At 39.4% G+C, this 21,242-nt stretch overlaps 1 protein-coding gene across 4 annotated transcripts in view; it reads right to left on the minus strand.

Annotated features, from left to right (window-relative positions):
* LOC126547435 (glycosyltransferase 25 family member-like) overlaps positions 1-21,242 on the minus strand; it is a 361,867-nt gene that overhangs the window by 331,133 nt on the left and 9,492 nt on the right. For all 4 annotated transcript variants that reach the window (XM_050195438.3, XM_055063007.2, XM_055063006.2 and 1 more), the window contains exons 2-6: positions 14,272-14,500; positions 7,845-7,909; positions 4,827-4,896; positions 4,143-4,350; positions 1,668-1,778 (exon numbers count right to left, since the gene is read on the minus strand). In XM_050195438.3, the coding sequence (XP_050051395.1) occupies positions 1,668-1,778; positions 4,143-4,350; positions 4,827-4,896; positions 7,845-7,909; positions 14,272-14,500 (683 nt within the window). The remainder of the gene's footprint in view (positions 1-1,667; positions 1,779-4,142; positions 4,351-4,826; positions 4,897-7,844; positions 7,910-14,271; positions 14,501-21,242) is intronic.

Consider the following 21,242-nt stretch of genomic DNA (forward strand, 5'->3'; position numbering starts at 1 on the left):
CTCAATTGGTCTTGCAGTTAGCCTTTGCCCGCAAGTGCCATGACTGTTGCACTATATGAGCCATGTATCTTGGGTTAATAAACTCATGTTTGTTGGTAATCTGTTTCCAGAGCCTTCTATGCACCATGTCGGAAAGTCGACAACCCTGCCATAACATTTTTGTGGGTTGTGGAGTGGAGGAGTGTCCTTTCCCGACCGTCACTCATAGGGTGAGCCGCAAACTTATCTCTACAACTGTTAACTGATCCATTTAATTCGATGGCCATTGATTGTGCTGTCAGCATTGCCATTGTTGCTGCTAAGTTGCACTTTTCTTTGAAGGCACAATCTTATCCAATAAAGCTTCTACCTTTGAAGTTCTTCGCTTCCCGCTGTCTGTCTGCATTCGTCACTCATGTGTGACAGTATTATTACATCAAGTTTGCAAAAAGGTTCAGTTTCAGTCAACTGAACCATAGCAAAAATTGCCATTCCCATAAACTATCCCACAGGATCTTGCACAAGCATGACAAAGCATAACTTACATGTACGAAAGAATGAGCAACTACTTCATGAAACTAATCACAAGCTCACGTGAGCTGAAGCTTAAAAGATAATTCCTTCTAAATGACCTGTAGCCATGGTGCCTACTATTAGGTCCATTCATTTTATTTCAACGCAACAGAGAGTCAACACTCGCATCTTGTGCGCATATCAAGTGCCCTGCAGGTCACAGATATAAACACTGATGACAAACTTTGCACACACTAGACATGGATAAATAAAGGAAGTGACCTGCCTTCTTATGCTCAGAGTTTTAAAAGATCTTGCCCTGACCACTGCCTTATTTTCACTAAAATTTTTCAATAAGGTTGAATTTCCTGGTCTGCATCATTCAATAAAACACCTGGCATCTTAGCTTGCCTGGTTCGTTCAGATTTTTAGTTTCTGACAGGTAGCAGAACTAGCTTATATTTCTGCAGCAGTTCACTTCTCTGGTGGTGAAGTGCACATACAATGGTGCTAAGACAAAGCAGGAAAATAAAAATACAGTGTGCTCTACCAAATGAAGTAGGTCGAAAAACATGACCTTGTTGCAAAATATGAGCACAAATAAAGCAGCAGCAAGTACAAAATTAATGCTGATAATAATCATTCATAAAGCAGCATGGATTACAGACTCCCTGAAACTGCCACCTTGGCGATTACGCCACTGCCTTAGCTCCATAGAATAGTGATAATCACCCCCCCCCCCCCCCAATTTGTGCACAATTCTCGAAAACTACGCATCAATATTATTCTCTGCTCAAGATAAGCTACTAGAAGATTACGGCTGACAATTACAAATTAAGTTCTAAGGTAACCATTAAATTTATGGCACTGTGCACATGTGGACATGCCAATGTAAGCTAGCACCTCAGTGGCTAGACATTTTTCAAAACAGCATGAAGCGATGGCTCTCTTGCCACGAGGTTCAGACACCAAGCAAGTGTGAAAGCCTGCCCATATTTTAGACACCCGATTCGGAGCAAGTACAAACTGCTTTGACCAAATGATACTTATGATACGGTTGCTACCACTATGCAATCTTCTTGAAGCAAGGTTTAGGTAACATCCATGTTTTACTATAAAATAAAACACCAGAGTTAAAGAGATAAATAAATAAATAAATAAATTTGCAAACAAACCTGTGACATCCAGCTTGAGGTTCAACAGTTCCTCTGCCTCGCGTGCCGGCGACTCGGTGGGAGCCAGAATATGGCCATACTGGTCCTTGTTGCTAATGAACATCTCAACAGCTGCAGGTGAATGGGAAAGGTTAGATTAACACAGCAACAAATAGTAGAAATTTCTATGCTGAAGCAGAGTTGTGCGATTTCACAAGGCCTTTGTAAAAATATCTGACAGTTGCGAGGCACTCAAGAAGCCTCACTATGCTCGGTCTTCATTAATGTAACATCGATAAACTTTACCTGCCTTTTAATATAGATTAATTTCATAATAAGTTTCATTGTGCCACTGCTGGCATAAAGGATGCTGATATCATTAGCCATCAGTCGACAAAAGGGCAACTATGGTTTGAAGTATACCTTTTTACATTTTATTCCACGCACCTCACACCCCCATCTTTAACCACAACCAATTGGCTTAACCCTAGAGATAAATGGGCAGGAAAGTGATGTTGAAGAATGCGGTATGGGGCAGTGCAGGAAATAGTGCCAAATAAAGCAAGACAACAAACATAGAGCTGACATTTCATTGTGATAGAAATTACATGGACATATGACATGCATACACGTCGCTACCACCATGGTATCATGGTATACACACAGCATATGGAGGGTTAGAATATCCCCAGAGACGCAAGAGACATACAGCGAATTTGGCTGCAAAAACTATGAAGACAAGTGAACATACCTTCAAGCTATGCTCAATCAGCTTTGCAGTGGAGCTAGGGCAGCATTCTGCCTTTTATTGCCAAACACTAGCATTCCTGCTCAGGAACAAACATCAACAGTTTTTGTCAGTCTTATCTCATGCACCATCGAGGTGCAATGCTGCTTACCATGGCAGCATTGAGATGCCTGGTAGCTGCCAGGGAGCTGTTCTTGCTGCACAGCAGCAGTTGCCTCGCATGCTGCATCATGGCAGCATGCCGGCTTTACGTATTGTAACACCGTCTGACGAGCTCGAGCCCAATGTTAAGCCGTAGCTATAAATTCCTGTGCTTCGTCCTTGGGGCTGAAACTGCCAAATATTTGATCTCCATTTCTTGCACTGCCCCAACCACAAAACAAGGACAACTTGCCCAATTTCCTGCTTTTTTCACCATATATATACTACACTAATAACGATGTAATATCATTACAAAAGTTATATTCCTATGGAATTTGTAGTGTTGTTTTGGACTCGGTACAGAATTATTTGACTGATTGTTAACCAATGTGTGTCTATAAAGAAACGGGCAGTTTTGCCCGAAGGGCGGCGCACTCGCAGTGAAAGCAATGTTTGTTGTGCTTGAACTCCTCGGACAGTGTTCTAACTATATGTGAGTGCAACATGCTGGCACGATGCAGCATCCAAAGCAACTGCTGCTGGACAGAAGAAACAGTGCCCCAGCAGTGTCTCGGCACCTCACAATACCAGCATGATGAGAGGGGCCACCAGTGGCATTGCAGGCATCACACCTCACTGGCATACAAGACAAGACCAAAAGAAACACGCCAGCATTTATAGCTTGAAGAGTTGTCCACTCTGCTAGGACAACTTTATGCGTCACGGTGTGATATACGCATGCAGCTGCTCAGCAGGAACACTACTGTTTGTGCACACAACGCACATGCCAGCAGTGGGAGGCGCCACGCTTCCCTAGCTCTGCTGCAGTGTCGATTGGGTGGAGCATAAAGATACACCCACTTGGCCTCCTCATTTTTGCATCCAAACGCACTGCCCATCTCTGCACTGCCCATCATGCACATCGATACCATGACAGCATGACAACGCCATCAGTGGTGCTGGCGCCAGCGCAAATGAGCATTTGTATAATTTCTATTGCAATAAAAAGCAATTATATATGCTAAAGAAAAGGAAGAAGAAATCAGTATGGCGTTTCTCGCGGCAGTATACTCGGTCTGCTTTTATTTCATATGTTTATAAATGCCATTGTCAGAGTATACAGGTCAGCAGACTATGTAATTTATGCAGGCAGCGTGAGCTTGCTTTTGTTTCTTTTCTTTTTTTTCAGGGGAATTCCAGGGATATCATTGCATCAGCAAATGACATATTGAATAAACTACATACATGGACAGTGAAAAATTCATTATGCATAAAGTGTTTTAAAACAAAGGCTGTTCTTTTTTGGGCGAACTTCAAATAATATAATGAATAAAAAATGCCTGGCAGCTCACTTCTGTAGAAGAATGTGGAGTATAATGGCTGTGCCACTCAAAAAGATACTTGCATAAGTTTATGCACCTAATCATTGCTGGCAGATTTCCTGACATACCACAAGCTAGCTATGTGATAGCTCTTTTTGAACCACACAGACTCAGTTCACTATATAGCACATATTCCACTTTCTTCGTCTAGGCTGTCAATCACTTCAGTGGCTAAATATGTTTTAGACCAACACAAGTTCACCATGCTCTGCTTATGGGCCTTACCTGCAAATTTGGCTGAGTGTGCAAAGGTGATAACATCATCAATTGGTCCCGTGTAGCCTTCTAGCTTTTCTGGGTGATAAGTCAACTTGCGGGAGTCAGCGTGGTTCAGGTTTATCAGCGTCGCAGAATGGACCATCACCACAGGAAAAACACCAACCTTTTCTTTCTCAAGTATTGGCATGTACTCATCTGTGCGCTCGTAGTATCCCTGAATGGAACAAAGTACCATGCATTTGTGCTTAAGTTCTCTCCCCTAAAGTGGAGGTCTGCCCCAAAGGCAGTAACAGGTTAACTTTAGCCACAGTCCTGCATATAGCAGTTTTGTATGTACTATCACATTCAAATGAATGGAAACATGAGGAATCAAACTTGAAAATGCAACACATTTGCAAGTGTGTGTGAAACAAGCCTGACTAATTTAGAAATGCCTAGGTTAGGGGTTTGAGTAAATCAGTACCTAGTTGTGCCACAACCACACATCACAACTTCAAGTAATTAAGCATAAGTGATGGCCTACTTTGCATTTTTTCTGCTTGCATTTCATTTCCATTTTCATTTCCATTCAACCCCATTATGGTAAACTCATTGGGACTGGGCAAAGTGTCTACCAAAGCAGAAGTTATACTATAAGTTTTACTGAGCAACAACACAAGCAAGAAAAAAAAATCAGTCACGTGGACATACCTTTTCATTCATGCCACACCAGAAATTTGAGTATGCACTGCGGGAGTCCAGCATTGGAGCAATGATAGTTCTGTACGTGGCAAAATTCAGTGATGATTACAACCTAATCAAGCACTTGGCCCCCCTATATTACTAAGATAAGCAGTACAAATACTAAGAAATGATAACAATAACAGGAAACATCTGTAGCATTTGTACCTTAAAGCTTCTGTTTAAAGGTAGTTTAGCAATATGGGACAGCTTTTTAACTGATTAGGATAAGAAAAAAAATATGTCAGAAATATTTGTGCAGAGCAAAATAAATAAATAAATAAAGTGGCCACTGTCACTGCTGCAATCAGGCACAACAGCTACTCTCTGAACATATTCAAGAGGTCACACTCTGGAAGGTCCACTATGTTATAGCCACATCCATGGTTCGTACGTGTAGCAAGTCCTTCAGCAAAAAGATACACTGCAATAAAATCTCACATGTGAATGTTCCTGCAGAAAATCAAGGAAGTCATGCTCAATCAAAAACTGTCTCTTTACAATTACAGTGACTTATGAAATGTTATTGGGTTAGTTTAATTAGCATCAATACCTAATGGCCAATTTAGCCCAAGCCAATATAAGAGCCAAAGGTTCAATATTTACATTAGACGAAGCTTATAACCTCACCACTTTTGTAACACTCACTGTGCATTAAATTAAAAAGCACAAACAGGTGCTACAATGAAGAAAACATACTCTGATCAAGGTAAAGCAAGAAGTATTGTTAGCTGCAACACTCAAGTGTTAATTACAGAAATACAGTAGGCTTTCATCAATTCAACTCCGGCCAATTCAATTTTTCGGTTATTTTGATCCTGACCAAAGGTCTTGACCAGCACCTATACACTTCTATGAGCCATAACTTTCGTTATTTTGATCCTGAAATTGGCCATTGCTGAAATAATTCAAACTTGACTGGTCGGCACAAATGCACCTGACCCCATTCGTGACACCAATGGCTGCAATATCTGTCTTGGCGGTGCTAGGAGACAGTAAATGGGTTGAACAGACATCATCTCCAGCCGTAAATACCTATTTTCTGCCTGCCCTAGGAAGACTTGTGAGAACATTTCCTGCCAGTGCAATTGAATACAAAACCAAAACCACATTCGCAACAGCCTACCATCAGAGTCGGCCTACCGTCATCACCGTTTCCATCACAAGATGGCAACAACACACCACTTTCAGTCTTTGGTACAAGAGCTCATTCAAAAGATAAGTTATTTTACTTGCTAAGCTAGTGGAAAAAGTCGCATCACAAGTTTTTGACATTGCGGAGAATTGCAGGTGTTATAAGGTAACTAGTGAAGTGGTTAGTCTAGGTGAGAGTGAAGATTGTTATGTGGCTGTTTGATAAACACAGAATATCAAATTCGGAATGGACCATATGAAGGATGACATCTTGTGGACCATAAGCAGCAATAAAGTGCTGTCTGAGAGTGATGACAATGGACATTGACTGCAAATAAATTTCCATCCTGTGAAGGCTGCTTTCATTTTTTTGTGATTTGGAATTGCCAGTTAGAAGCATGCTACATTTTCCTAAAAAATCCGTTAATTGTTAGGTTTCTACTTTGGGAGTTATGATGCCATTTCTATGTTAGTTCTTTTAGTGTTGAGAATACTGTTTGCCCAAGCTCATTGGTTGCACATAGCAAGAAATGTTTACAGGAGAAAGCACTGACATGAATGGAAGGGAAGATGACACACAATACACCGCTGTTTTTTAGTCATTGTTTTCTTAAATTTTTTTGGTTTGAACCCATAAAAGGCAGATGCACATTTAATTTAGGGTGTGCACGAGAATCTGGCAAATGTACGGTCAAATAAATCAGCGGTATGCTCTGGCAAATTTTTTTCTGCCTCTTATTTAATTTGACATACTGGATAATTCGACGAATTCCATCAGTCCTGTCAGGGTCAAATTAACGGAAGTTGATTGAAGCAAGTCCACTAATGAAACATGAGAGCAAATCAACTTTTTTATGCATTTCAAATTCACTTTTATGAAGCACAATCCTATAAATTTTCTGATTTAACAAATAATATATTGAAAACCTAACAGTTTTACTATACCATACCTAACTGTTATTCAAGCTTAACTCTTTGCTTACTGTGTGATACGATACCATTCCTCTGCCTGATGGTATCTTTCGCGAAAATTCACTTTAGCAGTCAACAAAGAATGCCTCTCACTGTACAACTAAAAGACAGAATTTTCAGTTTTGTTCACATCTGCCAATTTTCAACAGCTTGGGCAATTTGAAAAAAGAAACAGAACTTCGACAACATGTATCACCAAAATCCGCATCCACTGCACATTCCACTTCCCAAATCAAACAATGTAAAAACACATACTTTTCATAATTCAGCTGATTCAGTGCTGAATATTTAATCAGCTGAGTGGCACTGTTCTTCAGCTGTGCAGAGCAGCTGCTTCACTATTAGAACAGGCATCACAGCAGCTAACTTCTTCCCACTGATACTGATACATATATAATTTCTTTAACATGGTCTAACTTGAAGGAAAGTTTAAACCACGTGAAAAGCACAATTTCTACATTTCTGATTTAATTTCAGTGTTTTTATCAAAACCACATGTTAGTCATTACTTTTTTTCCTGCGCTTACATAGCATAACTTGAAGGAAAGTTTAAACCATGGTGAAAACGTATTTCTGTATTTCTGTGATTTCAGATTTCTTTATATTCAGTATATATCGTCTAAATTATCAGTTAGCGTTATCTTTTTATTGACTTTTTTTCCCCCTGTGCTGCTTTGAAAAGAACATGAAAAAAAAGCGAAAAAAAAATATAATGCAAATATTTTTGTACACATATCTGCAAACGAAAGCAACAAATCGTGGTGGTTTTGATAATCAACTGTTTGCTATGTAACCTCCACACAGCCTTTACTGCACAAGTGGATGCTTCACTTGCTTCGTATGCTCTTTATCGCGACACTACTAATCAATAATACAACATACCTGTTCTCCTCAACTAGGTCTTGTATTGTTTTGGGGTTTGACAGCAAGGCATCACCATCAAGAAACTAGAATGCAGTGGGGAAAAAAACAGTATAAGGAATAATAAACCAGCAAGTTGGTGGCTCCTACTAATAACAGTGGAAGCCTTTACCAGTGGGTATTTTGGAAACTAGAACAAACTAACCTCACTGGCAAGTTCTTCTGTCTGATATTATAGTTATCACTTGGAGTTGATCATGAAACACTCGTACAATGCCAACAAAAACTCCAGCGCTTAAGAAAAACTTGTTGTGAACCAGGATTTCAAAAAATAAGCAATGATGTCTCTGAAAATTATAATGAGCTAATAAAAACAAGGGCACCACAGCTTTATAATCTTTTGCTGTTTGACACCACTCAATGCCCAAGACCGACTTCATAAACATGGTTGCAATGAATTGATGTCCTCTATTGCCTACAGCAATAAAGTATTCAGTGCCTTTGTAAAAGCATCACTACAAAGGTTTGCATAACTCACATTTCCTTCAAAATAACATCACATGAACTGTTACTGCATAATGTCTGGCACCTGAAAGCTGGGCTGAATGACAGTTATTAGTCCATTTAATTCAATTCAACAAAATCAGGTCCTGAAAGCCCTGCTGTTGCTCATTAGAAAGCACTGAACTAAGGCATTCAGCAACATAATCTACACAGGCAAGAAAATCTATTTCCAACTTTTGATCAAGTTGCCATGCAAATGTGATTCAATTCTGAGTGTTTTTTTTATCTTGTTGAAGGCAGAATAGTAAAGATCCAGCATTCAAAATGCATGTTACCAGCAACATTAAATCGGACACCTGCGTTTGAGGTGTCTGTGCTTTCTCCTTGTACGCTGTTTCATTTTGCACTGCATGGTAACATGAATCAAGAATCCAGCAACCAATGAGCCCTTCTAACAGCAGTACCAGGGTCCTTCAATACTTTTCACCTGGTCATGAAACGTCTCTGAAAGTTTCATATAGGGACAGAAGGTGGCACCAGGGACACTGGTGTAAGTAGAAGGTGAACAATCTGCCATGCCAGACGGCCGGGCTGCGTGATCATGTAAATCTTTCAGGAGGAAAAGCGCCTGTCCCACATTTATTTCAGCATGTTTGTAGAGCGAACATGTAACGGAAACTTTTGGCAAGATAATTTAATATGCAATGTGTTTGTGTTTAAATTATACACGGATCTGTTTTATGATTGATGTTGCCCCCCTCCCCCCTAGTAGCCTTCCTTGCAAAAACTGTTTCATTTGGCTGTCTATATTTGCACTTTGTCCAGTTAGTTGGATAAGTCAATTATATTTGGTTATCGAGTTGAGTGTGTTAGTTATAAGTGTATTAGTTAGTAAGTTAATTATATTTGCTTAGTCATTAGTTAGGTAGGTCATTAATGAATTTTATTTCAGTTATCCAACTTTGTTAATCAGTTGATTAGCTTTGTTAGTTTGATTAGTTAATTAGCCTTGTTAGTTACCTTTAGTTAGTGGTGTATTACTATGTAATAGTTTATTGGTTGGGTTGGTTTTGTTGTTGTAGTTTATTAGATTACTTATTAATGAGTTTAGTCAATGTAGTTGTTAGATTAATAAGTTAGGTTAGTTAGTTTTTAGTTTGATAATTAATTTAGTAATTACTCATTTGTTTGGTTAGTCAGTTGGTTAACTTTGTTACTTTAGTAATTAGTTGGTAAATAGCATTTCACTTGCAATTAGTAATTAGTCGGTAACTTGTTTAGTAATAATTAGCAATAATAGAGTCATTTCATAATAATTATTAAAGTTTAGTAATTAGTTGTTTAGCTTTGTTGGTTAGTAATTACCTATTTGTTTGGTTAGTGAGTCAGTTGGTTGGCTGTGTTAGTTTGAAATGCAGGTTTTTTACATGCAATGTCATAAAAATGCTATGTGAACTTGTTCTGTAGTCGATTCCTAACAACAAAGTAGACCAAGTGTACAATTTGAATTATGAATTAAGCTGCTGTTGCAAACACAGTTGAACCTGGAAATGAAACAAGGCATTGTAGTTGTTTCAAAATTGTTTGTATTTAAGTTTTTGAACACTGTACAGAAACAGGGCAGTGATTTGCATGTTGCATCGACCATATTCACATGCCAATAGAGGCAGTCGATTCTTGCGCAATAGCGAGCATAAGCACAGAACACCTGTGGCGTCCGTCCAGCATCCGCTCCAGTCCACCTTCTATTTGCACCAGCGTCACGTCCACTGCGGGCGCTATATGAAGCTCTCCCATAGCGTTACGCGGAAGTTTCATAACCAGACAGAAAGTATTGAAGGACCCTGGCATTACTTATAGGCAATGAACCAGTAATTTACAGGAAACCCTTGCACTGATATCAAAACATAACTTGCATGCTCTGCATAAAGATTTGGGAATGCAGCTTTACTGTGGGCTTGATGTTCTTAAAAGCTTCAATGATGAAATTTCGTATGCCCCCCAACAAAAGGCATAGTCACTGCCTTTCCTGTTGGTGGCATTAGTTATGGAGCTTCAAATCAGTGTCAAGAATGCTCAGTACTGGCCACAAGAAAAATTATGACAACTAGAAAATTTTACAGAGGTAATTGGTAACATCATCCTAATGGCAATCAGAGACAACTCAAGGTTCTGATGCAAGGCACAACAGCCTGCAGTGGGCCATGTCTAACACTGTGTCGATACAGTACGATGGCAAGCAGGGAACAACTGCTTTAAATGCCCATAATTAAACAAGTTGGCCTTGTCTATAAATTTTCGCAAAGCAATATTTACTCAAATAAGTTTTAAAACTGCTGAAAGAAAAACAAAAATTCTAATTGAAAGAGGCTTGAAGCCTTTAATGACAGTACCGCTGATGCAACTGTTAATACAATCAGAGCAGAAACCATATTTGAAGTGCCAAACATTACCAGTTGACCTTAACACATTTTAACACATTTATTTCATTTACTGCTGTGTCAAAAATTTTTTCATTTATTTCATTTACTGCTGTGTCAAAAGTTTGTAAAATCTTCATTTTACAAACTTCTGTGCCTAGAGCCTCACTCCTAAGTAGCCAGGCCTTCAATTTTCCAGTTTTCTTCTCCTTTCACATACTTTTTTCCTATGTTCTCTACATATATTTTATTGCAACTTTCCTCTCCACTATGTCTTCTCTTCACCTGCATTTTTCTCATGGCAGCAGGACAGTTCCAGTATCCACTGAGGAGTGAGACAGTTACAATGCTTGCGGCCCTTCATTTCCCGCCTCCTTTACCCCTTTCATTAAAACACTACTACTACTACTACTACTACTACTACTACTACTACTACTACTACTACTACTACTACTACTACTACTACTACAACTACTATGTACAAAAAAAATCATCTGACATATTTTTGTGCACTTATTCATTCATTTTACCCACAGCGCTTGGGTGAAATCACAGTGGAGGAGGAGGGAGCAAAAGAAAAAGAAAGAAAATAAGAAAAGCACAATAGCAATACACAGAAGTGTGAGCATGGCATACAAATGGGAAGGTAGCACTACAGGTTTAAAAGCAAGCAAACAAGCATACACTGTCATAGCACCACAGTGACGCTGGTATTATCAGCTATATATCCAGAACCGCAGCTGCTCCTTACAGTGAACAATCTATATAATATTGCACACATATGATAAGCATAGATAATTTGCATAACAGCACAGAAAACAGAGGACACTTAGAAAGGATAGACATGCGCACTTGTGTCTATCCATTTTTTACAGACCTATATCATTGCATTGCGCAACTATACCAACTGAGACAGTGTTCATTCTTGTTTCGTCCTCAATTCACAAACACCTACACTGCATACTTCAAAGTCAACTGGCCTAAGTAATTACTTACTCTTCATGCTCACATGCAAGGTGTACGACATACTAACTGTGTCACAGCACACCAATTGGCAGGAAATGGTGAAATGTGCCTAAAAAGTTATATCTTCAGTTTTTACTCTTTCGTGTTCTTTTTTTTTTTACCAGAGAACACTTCTCATTGATTTTTGGTTGAAATCAGATTTATTGGTCTATAGGGCTTCATGTCCCAAAGCTACACTGCGGTTATGAGAGATGTAGGGCTCAGGATTAATTTTGACAGCCTGCGGTTCTATAGTGTGCACCTAAATCCAAGTACATGAGCATTTTGTAATCCACATAAAAAACACAAGGTTGAAATCAGAACTATAGAGGTGTGTTCATAACTGCATCAAATAGAATGCATTGCAAAAAAAAGCTAGCTGTGTCTCAACATAAATACTCTTCACCTCTGCTCCAAGTGAAGCAGGAATTGTACAATTGCGCGGTTACAGTAAAGCAACTGAAGACTCAAGCCCTTTACTCAGACTCATGTGCTCATCTGCTAAAAAAATTTCACACGTCATCTACTTTCATTCATGCTAACCATCCTACAGAGTAAGCAACACTCACCCCCGACACTAACACATCTACAACTGAAATGGAAATAAATGTGCATATCACTGCCAAAATCTAACAGCATTTTTCCCCTTCAATATAAGGAAACATTAATAAACTATGTGGCTTTTTTTTTTTTTTCAGCAATATAGCTGCTATCTATGGTAATGCTAGCTATTCCATGTGAAGAACATCTGAAAGCTGGGCTAGTTGAATGTTTACTACAACCAATGCTCTCAGAAATGAAAACACAAGAAGGCAGAGGTACAAGCGGCCCTGGTACTTGCAACTAAGTGTCTTCATTATGCTAACATTGTGTTACATATGTTTGTTTTCTTGTAATAAGCAGTAGCACAGTTACGAGAAGCACCATCATTTGTCTCTCCATCTTTCTGCATGTTTGCCCCATGTTATGTTGGTCATAATTATGGTCATAATTATTCCACTAGTAGTATTCTATTAGTATGAGTATTTAAAGTAAATATTTAGAGCAAGCCTTGGGAATACCATGCAAAACTACTACTATCAACTGTGTGCACCATTGGCAATCAATGCTACAGTTGCTTGTAAGTCATGAGAAACATAATGCTAGGCGACAAGGTTTATCATAACCATGTCAACTGTAATGTAGAAATGTTACAGTGCAAATTTTCACTGGTCAGCCCTGTGCAGCTTCAGTGTGCCATACACAAGCTATGCTGCATCTAAGAGCTAACAGTGATCTGTTCACAAACAGCCAATGTACACCTTTGCAGGACATCTTTCTAACATAAGAAAAAAAAAATCAGAGAGAGAGAAAAAAAAACATGCTTGCGGTGACTCATGCTGTAGGACACAGCAGCCCTAGTTGGATGAGTTGATATGCTGCAGGCATGTTTCCTTGATTCCAAAAGAACTGGCCAACACCAACACTTTCTAATTGTTCAACTTCCCAGCCTTGCAAGTCAGTTCAGGAGTGAACTAGCACATACTGAATTGGAAATGTGACAACTTTTACTACAGAACCTGACTACAGAACACATGATATATTTAATTATGCCTCATGCTTATTCCTTTATGAAGGGTGGAGATTTATCCTTCTTTGCAACTTTATTCCTTAGCTTTGATAAATGTTTCGTTTAAGTTCAGTATGCAATAAAATACAAAGCTAATTTCTGTCAAACAAAACTGTTAGTGTTGTTACAAAAACAAACTTCATTAAAAAAACTGTCAGTGACGTGCTGCATCAAGTCATTTGTTAAGTTTCTATGCAAGCAATCATGCACAAAACAAGAGAATCCACTCATGCGTGCATCCATGTGGCTGCTGAGGAATTTGACATGGAATAAGCTTCCTCGTTTGTAGCCCACTGCATACAGCACAACCAGAAGGAAAGAATGAAAGGACACATGCTTGCAGCTGTACATTCAGCACATGAATTTAACCAATTAAGAGTGATGTACGTCCTACGTAGATTATGCCAAAAGAAACAATGCATTTGTAAGAAAGCAACCTGCTTTCTGCCAGCTTATGCTTCTGTTTTTCTGGCGAACTTGTACACATAGTGATCCATTGGTATTCTAATTAAAAAAATACACAGAATTTACTTTGATAAGTTATATGTAGTACCCTGGTAACATGGTGCACTTTCAATCACAATCAAGCTAGATCTGGATTGAATTTCTTGACCATGATTGGCTCCCTTCTGCAGCTCACACAAAGGAAAATTCAATCCCAATCGGGCTCAATCACAACCAAAAGTGCTCGGTATGACTGGAGTATAATCCAATGCATTCTTAGAATATACTTTCTAAACTGCAGTTTTCTGCAGTCATTCCTTAATCACCCGTCTGTTTTGTCTCCCTTCACATTACTCTGCATTTTGTAACCTGCACATCATGCGCTCAATTAAAAAAAATTTTGCAGAACTCTATGCACTCCTGAGTGCACACACAGGATCTACTGCACATCTTTTCAAGGACTTACAAAGATAAAATCAGCCCACAGTGTACGGGCAACCTGGATCGCCTCTTCACGTAGCCGTATGACATGCCAATAGCGTTGTGCTGTCCACTTCTGCGAGCCTTCTTCATCAGGAAAGAATGCATCACCATCTTCACTGGTTATGTTGACATTATGATACTCGCTGGACACTGCTTCTGCCCAGGTGTCAACCATTTCAGGTGTCTGGTCCACATTATGGTCTGTGTAAATCCTGCATAGCAACAGTAAGCAATCCAGAAAGCTACCAAACAAAATATGCTAGGGTAAGCGTATTTTATGTTATCAAGGCATGCATAAAGCATATGGACATGATTTGCCAGGGCCAAATTAAGATGTAATGAATCAAGAACACACAGGTCAAGGACACGAACTTCAACTGATTTAGTGCCGGTAAATCATGTTCCACAATACTTGCAATAACTAACCCTGATTTCTTGTCCAACTGACATAAAAATATGTTTTTATGTTGTGGAAGTTTAACAAAATGAAGCTGAGAGGAGCACCTGACTACTTGTCAGGTTTAAAACTTACTTAACAGTATGCTGCAGAAAGCTTTAAAGGATGTACAGAAAACATTATAACAAAGTTACTTTATTCAAATTATCATTTAATCCCAGTTCATCACAGTACCATTCATAGCGCATGAGTCTTGAAGGGACCCTGAAACACCTCCTCTTGAGACAGAATGACGCCCTGGAATGAGTGTGATGCCTTTCAAAGACCGTATTACCAAAGAAGTTTTTTTTTTAAAGAAATGTATATGAATGGTGATATAATGAGTGTAATGTTCACTTTCCCCTTCCTCCTCAACTGGTGTGCTGCACCAACAGTAATGCCCTGCCTATCACTCCTTTCTTTCTTTTCCTCCTTCCGCAGTGCCCTTACAGTAACCCTTCAAAGCTAGCATCTGACAAAGGTGTCCAAGGATGACTAAGAAGTGGTTACAGGACAGGCAGGATGCATTAACAACATCCACTCCCCATTTCTTAGAAAATGTGAAAGGGTGTGCATGCATGCGCACGCCCAGTGACTGGTGTCATGGCCCATCGCCCTCCACGCAATGTCATCACTAACACTGTGTTAGCCAGACAAAAAACGGGGGTTTTGACAGCCACAGCAGAAAGCAAGCAATCTATTATGCAAGATTGTAGGCTCCCTGCTGTGTGCAGCCAAATAATATTTGGCATTCATCTTCATGGCAGCAGCACTGTCAACAAGTCAAGAATGTTTGCTTAATGCATTCAAGAAGTGTTTCAGTGATCCTTTAAACCAAATAATTTAAAGTGCTACATTGGAAAGCTCTGCTCAGTGTGCAAGTGAAAACAGTTAGAGATGGAAGCTGTCATTTTTATATGCCAAATGCCATTCGTGTGCCCATATTACACCAACTGCCTCACTTAGACCTTGATTCAACATAAGAAATGTGCATGTGTAAGGACAAATACAGCTGAACCCCAATTTTACAAGCCAACACTAAGCACGCATGTAAACAACTAATCAAGTTCAACAAGTCACAGCAGAAGCCTTTTGAACTTTGGTACGATAAACTCATCATGGAGAACAGAACTTACAAGTATGATAACACTACAAGTAGTTATATCAGCTTCATAGCTACCATCACGCACTACCACAAAACCAGCTAGTATCCCTGTATCATTTGTTTACACTAACATAAGAAGCTTGCTGCCAAAACGCGAAGCAATCTGTAGCTTCATTGATTCTTCTGATTGTATGCTTCTCGTACTAACTGAAACGTGGCTGAATTCAACCGTCGATAACGCAGAGCTTAATTCATTCCTTCCTGATTTTGACATTTTTAGGTGGGATCGTGTAGGCAAATACTGAGGAGGTGTTCTGAGCTGCCCATTGCAGCCTTTGTTGCTCCATTAATGATATCACTTCACCTCTAGAAATTTTATTCATATTGTGCAGTTCTTCATACCTACAAATTATTATCAGTGTTTGTTATCAACCCCCCGACGCAGATGCTTCCGGCACTATTGCCTTCCACGAGGCACTGCAATCTGTTACGATGTAATTTAGTCATGCACAACTACTTCTCTTAGGTGACTAACTTTCCCGATATAACATGGTCTGAACCAGTCATAACGATGTCTAAGAAAAATCTTTAATGTAATTTTCTTAACACGTGCCTCACCTTTGGTTTGATGCAGCTAGTATTTACCCCAACACGAAAAAACGAACAGTGCTCTAACACACTTGATTTTATCTTAACATCCCATCCCGACAGTGTTTCTTCTGTAACACATCTACCAGAACTAAGTGATCATTCAGTACTGCATGCAGAATTATCCTAGGAACTACCTCAGAGCAAGAAAACAAAAAATAAAATAACACTTTACGATAAAGGTGATTACATCAGTATTAACAATGCACTAACCAAGTTTTACAGCTGATATATTATAGATTTTTCAAAGTGCACAGTAGACACCAACTGGATGCTTTTTAAAAATAAAATGATCGAACTCACTAAGACTTACATACCAACTATCACCTTAACCGAGCGACCTTCGTCCCCATGGTTCAACTACACATTAAAATGACTAAACAATAAATACAAAAGATTATATTGCAAAGCCAAACATTCTAACAGCGTTCCTGCCTGGGAAAAATATTACGCCAGTGAAAAGGCATTTGATTCTTTGGCCGCAACAGCTAAACGAACCTTTTACTCAACAACACTAGCTCCCTAGCATGCTGCAGAACAATCCCAAACAATTCTGGAAATACATTAATCCAACTAACCATAAATAAACCCTTACTACTATATGATGGCGACAATAACTGTATTCCTGACCATAAAGCATCTGAAGTACTAAACACTGTCTTCTCTTCCGTATTCACTCCTGAACCTGACACTGACCTCCTAGACTGTCCTTACCTCAACCACTCAACCTTGCCAGACATAACACTTGAGGCATACGGTATCATCAAACTAAAGGAATCCCTCAAAATAACATCCCCGGCCGGCATCGATGGAATCAATTCCAAAATGCTTAAGAACACTGTGCACATCTCTAGTTTATTTTTTAGCCATATCTTTCAGCAATCATTATCATCTCGAGTGGTGCCGCAAGACTGGAAAATAGGCAAGGTAATTCCAGTACCAAAAAAAGGATCATCACCATCGTGCCACAATTACCGTCCAATTTCCCTCACCAGTGTTTGTTCCAAACTAATGTAGCATATAATTTATTCTCATATTGTAAAGTATCTAATATCCGCTAATTTTTTTCAATCCTAATCCATATGTTTTTCAGAAAGGCATGTCCTGTGAAACTCAACTAGCTCTCTTTGTTAATGACATCAGCTCACATCTTGATCAAAATGTTCCCATAGATGCCCTCTTCCTAGACTTCCAAAAGGCTTTCAACAAGGTTCCTCATGAACAACTCTTCCTAAAACTATTGCGTCGTAATCTTAACCCTTGTGCTATCCAATGGATACCCAACTTCTTGACTAACTGTCAACAGTTCGTTTACGCTAACCAATGCTCGTCTAAATTATCGCCCGATATCTCCGGCATGCCGCAAGGCACTGTCCTGGAACCACTAATCTTCTTAATATACATTAACGACTTACCGAGAGGTTGTTCTTTGAAAATGTGTTTATTTGCTGATGATTGCATAATCTATCGTCCTATTACTAACGACGCTGATTCTCGTGCTCTCCACTCCAACCTTAACGTCATTGAAACTTGGTGTAATAATTGGCTGATGTTTCTCAATGCCAAAAAAACATCACTACTTACTTTCCACCATCCCCAATCATTTATTTCAGCTAATTACATTACCTGCGCTTCTGAAATATGTGCTGTGACTTCTTATAAGTACTTAGGTATTAACTTGTCCAGTAACCTCAGTTGGTCCTCGCACATTTGCAGCATTAGCAATGATGCCAATCGTGCTATGCTACCTGCACCGTAATCTACACCTTGTTCCCCCTCCAGTAAAACAACTTGCGTATTTAACACTTGTTCGACCCAAACTGGAATACGCATGCTCAGTGTGGGACCCATACAAACCTAACCTGGCAACAGCACTGGAATCCATACAGAATCGTGCAGCAAGGTTCATTCACTCTGACTATTCTTACCACACTATCGTCACTAAACTTAAGTCATCTCTGAACTTTCCAACCCTCGAGCACTGCCGCAAAACAGAAAGACTCTCTTTTACAACTTTTATCCCTCCCTTCTTCACCAGACCGACATCAAGCTTGTGCATCGCACTTCATTCCATCATAGCCATTCAAAGGCTGTTTATCCCCCTCCAGCTTGCACCACCGCTCATCTGAACTCTTTCTTCGTTCAAACAGTAAAAGACTGGAATCATCTACCTGCTGAAGTGGTGCACCTCTCCAGTCATTCATCATTCAAGGCATTCATTGAAGATATAACTTAGATGTGCCCGCCCCTCATGTAAAACCCCAAATGGGCTATTTGAGGTATGAATAAATAAGTAAATAAATAAATAAATAAATAAATGGGGAAGGGTCAAACTTTTGTAAAATTTGGAATTTCATAAAATCTAAAAATATCACACTGCCTTGCTTAAACCAATTTATTTCTAGTGAAAACAGTTGGTTATTTTACCTTGCCTATGGTTTGTCAGTAATGGCATCACACAGCCCTCATATCTCACGAGAGCGACAAGAGCCAGTTGCCCTTCCTCTTGAGACACAGGAAATAGCCCAAGGAGCTAGTTGTCAGCACACAGTATACATTTGCATTCATGTCGTTACCTTCTGACATTTGTTCTTCATTACCAATGGGCTTCACAAGATCCCCATCATCCAACTTCTCTGTTGCATCCATGTCTGCACTGTCATCAGCACTTCCGTAATCAGTGAAGTTCACACCTGGCAGGATATATAGCACTAAGCTAGCTAAGCTACTCTCAGGAACTGGAAGACAAGCGTTCGACCTGCTGTTTTGGACTGGCTAAACATGACCTAGTTTTGTCGTGGAACATTTTGAAACCGGCATGTCTACAGCAATTGTTTTGGATTGCTTTGTTTCACTCCAGGCTGCAGCCACCATCTCTATTGACATAAAAACATTGGAACTTCATTTCTCGCACATCTCCAAGATGAAAAGCAACTTTTCAATCATTCAGTGCTTGTAGGAACATTTCATACTGTTTATTATTCCTTGATCCAGAGTTTCAATGACAGATGTTGCAATAGAAGAATAGTGTAACTCTTTATATGTCAGATGAACGTAGGGGATGTAGTGTGCCAACAATTGTCCAACAGGAGGCACACTTTTCTCTTCTTCCAGCATACATAATCGTTGAAATCTGTCATTCACTTGGAGAAAATGGTGCAAGACATCTACGCATTACCACTGACAGTTTATTGCATGTGCAGTTTATTCCCCATTAAAATACCGCAGCTTCAAGCTCTGGCCAATGATGATAGGGCTTGTCAGTTCCATCCTTATTGATGTACAGCAAGGGTGTAAGCCTTTGCTTGCTGCCTTTCCTACAGGGTTCCTCTTTGCAGGTGAGTGTCTTATTTGGTAGCATTTGTTGAAGAAGCCTCACTCACTGGCATTGTACATGTCATCAGGGGCATAAAGCCTGCCAAAATGTCCGGCACATTCTGCAGCAACGAGTAGTCAGCTGCAACATTGACTGTGCTGCTTGGCTCATCACTCAGCGTTTTGCTGATGATTTTGCAGCACTCTTTAAAGTGTGACAGCCAGCCAGCGCTTGCCTCAAATTCTTCGCTTCTCCAAGTGAGGTGAAGACTCTTTGATCACATGTCTACAAACCACATAAAAAGACTTTCTTCCAACTTTCCATGCAGCCCTGTCTAGACTGACATTTTCATTAATGCACTTTCTGACTAAGTGACTTAAACTATAGCATCGATACCTTTTAAAATGGTCAAGAGAGTGCTTGTCAGAATGCCATGCTCAGTGGTAATGCCACACTTCTTGGGCCCATTGCTCATACCGCAAAGTGCTTGCACTTTTAATACAATTAGCATTCCTAGCCTGCCTCCCCCCTTTGTAGTTTGTGTCATGTTTCTAGCCTCTTAACTCTCGCGGTCTTTCAAATAAAAAGAAAGACTTCAAGAACTTAAGTACTGGTCAGTATCAAATCGAAGCCCTTGAGATTGTTCACCAATTACTATGTTTTATACAACAGAATTCAGAACAAAGATGATCAGTTCAACCTAAACTTGAACCTTCAGAAAGTAGTGAATTGGTGCAACGAATGGGAAATGTTGCTAAATGTGCAAAAATCACTCTTTATGTCGATAACTAGAAAGAAAAATACTCTAAGCTTTAACTATTATATAAGCAGTAACCTATATATACTTGGGCATGACTTTTACCAGAGATTTATGTTGAAATGCCCACATAGATCATGTATGCTCCAAGTCCATAAATGCATTGTAGTCCCTAAGACGAACCTTTTGCGGTGCAAATATAGAAATCAAATGTCTTGCTAACAAAGCATTACTAAGGCCCATCGTTGAGTATGTAAACATCAAGTGGGATTCATACACTGTTACCAATTGTCGTAAACTTAAAAGAGTATGGCACCTTACTGCCAGATTTATATTTAATAAATATTTAACCTGTTATTCCCCAACTTAATTATGTAAACGTGCCAATCTTCCATCATTGGAGTTATGAACTAAGTAGAAAAGGCTAAAGTTTCTTTATCAGATTATTCATAAGCACATCATTGCAAACAGTGGTGATTACTTCAAAATCCGTACCAATCTAGGCACCGTAGCCACATGGATATATCACTCCCGACAATATGCAACAACTGTTTTAAATTTAGTTTCTTCCCTCGTGCGATTGCAGAATGGAACAGGCTGCCAAATGCCATTGCACAGGCCATGACCCCAAGTGCTTTTTTGGATGGCTCTGTTCAATGACAATGTGCCATAGCATTTTGTCCTATTTTCAT

This window comes from Dermacentor andersoni, chromosome 1, assembly GCF_023375885.2.
Source record: "Dermacentor andersoni chromosome 1, qqDerAnde1_hic_scaffold, whole genome shotgun sequence".
NCBI classification, from domain to species: domain Eukaryota; kingdom Metazoa; phylum Arthropoda; class Arachnida; order Ixodida; family Ixodidae; genus Dermacentor; species Dermacentor andersoni.